Consider the following 1,961-nt stretch of genomic DNA (forward strand, 5'->3'; position numbering starts at 1 on the left):
CCTCATGTTCTGTTGTTTGCTGCTTTTTGCGCATGTAAAATGAATCCCCGGGAAACAAATGTTAGTATCTTTAACGGTCACAGACACTTATCCTTTCTAATTTAATTCAATTCTAATTTAAAATAATCTTGTCGGTTAACGGTTAATAATCAGTTAACGAGCGTCGGTTGTCGGTTTGGAAAAATAACCGAAATGAACATCCCTACACTAAAGTTAAAACTAGATGTTCCATTTGCTTATAGAGACACTCCTTAATTCAGTTCTTGGAACGTAAATGAAGTGAGTGAGTGTTTCCATTAGTGCTCTCTGCACTTCCTCTGGCGGTCTGGAGTGAAAGGAAAATAGAAGTATCCTTATAAAAACAAAACCATTTATACAGTGGATTATCTGCCTTTTTCCTGGCTATGCTAAATCTTAAATGAAAGCAGATGACGGCAAGATAGAAAACGGGAAAAGAAAGTTTTGTGACAGAGACAGGAAACAGGAAGTTACCTGAGAGTCTGTGAGAGATACCAGGTAAGAAAGAGCTGACAGTGTGGAGCAGCATGGGCACACTTTTAGTGGCCGGCAAAGCCTCACAAAGATGCACACAGTTGCTGATAGATTGACTTCGCTTAGCTGCCCACAGAAGCAGGGAAGGAGAGCGCAGGGGAGAGAGAGAGACAGACAGACAGAGAGAGAGAGAGACGGGGAAAAGGATCAATTGCATTCTACAGCTGTGGTAATAGCAAGACAGTTTATTAAAGGTGAAGCGTGTCATTTCTGTGCAACCAAACACACACCTCTGGCTGAGCCAATATTTAGGCTTCAGAATTCATAAAAGTTTTGTGCACTTGTAAAGATTATTCTGATGAACAAAACCTGTAAGAATCATCAACTTTTGTTGGTCACAGAGCTTATTTTCTGCAATCCAAAAGCCAAAATCCTATTGGTTTTTGGAAGGCAATCATCAGGGTGATGCTGGCTTATTTGGCCTACAAAAATACGTCAACACTGCAGCTCTTTATGTTACTGTGTGGGGCTGCTTAGATTGATGGCTTGAAAACACCTTACTTAGAAATGTCTCTGCATTTTAAACTGGAATAGGAGACAGTATTTTAAAATCCTCAAAAATGACACACTTCAACTTGAAATGAAAAGCATGTTGTTCCCAACCCTGCAGTAACAACAAAAAAAGAGGTTGTCAATGAGTGTTTTCTTTTTTATGTACTTTACGATAATGTACTTTAAAACTGAAATCGAATGGGATTCAAGCAAAAGAATGATGGAAAATATTCCATCCCGATTCACGAACATAAAAAACGGTCCAAAAACAAACACACAAAAGAACCAAATGAGAGTAAAAAAAAAATGGCTAGTTGTCCGACAAGCAGCCTTTTCACTATCTACCCTCCTTTTATTCATCACTGTAAAATTAATAATGAACTTATGAATATATCCACAGAAAACAAATGACCACCAATACATCAGAAAAACAGAACACAGTAGGTTTTCTAGGCCTAATCAGTGGAAATGATTAAATTCTAAAAAAAAAAAAAAAAAGAATAGACAAAATTATTCACAAAAGTCCATTTTACAGAAATATTGTTTAGAATCAGCATTAAATAGAAGTGATTTTTTTCTGTATTGTGATGTATATGAGAGTGAAATGGCTTTTCGAAAAAGAGGAAAATGTAGGGTGGGACTTGATTTTGTCTATTGGGAATTGACCGGATTGTTGGATGATTGTCATTTGCTACTTGCTGCAATTGAACGTGTGTGACAAGCTGCTGGAGGGGAAAGGGTATTGACCCACACTCACAGGAAAGTTATTTCAATTAAAATGTTATTATTTTGATTAAAAATCGGCACATGACTTTAAATAATTATAACGATAATGTGCACAGATAAATCACTTATAATAAACACTACAATATTCTAGTGCTGGGCGGTATGACCAAACATTTATATCACGGTATTTT

At 36.7% G+C, this 1,961-nt stretch overlaps 1 protein-coding gene across 1 annotated transcript in view; it reads right to left on the bottom strand.

Moving 5' to 3' along the window:
• Positions 1-615, bottom strand: part of LOC107756195 (ral GTPase-activating protein subunit alpha-2-like) — a 43,004-nt gene extending 42,389 nt beyond the window's left edge. The window contains exon 1 of the mRNA XM_016573225.1: positions 493-615. Coding sequence (XP_016428711.1) covers positions 493-547 — 55 coding nt within the window. The 5' untranslated portion in view covers positions 548-615. The remainder of the gene's footprint in view (positions 1-492) is intronic.
• Between the last annotated feature and the right edge of the window lie 1,346 nt (positions 616-1,961).

The sequence above is a fragment of the Sinocyclocheilus rhinocerous genome, unplaced genomic scaffold (assembly GCF_001515625.1).
Source record: "Sinocyclocheilus rhinocerous isolate Xijiao unplaced genomic scaffold, SAMN03320098_v1.1 scaffold3946, whole genome shotgun sequence".
Classification (NCBI taxonomy): Eukaryota; Metazoa; Chordata; class Actinopteri; order Cypriniformes; family Cyprinidae; genus Sinocyclocheilus; species Sinocyclocheilus rhinocerous.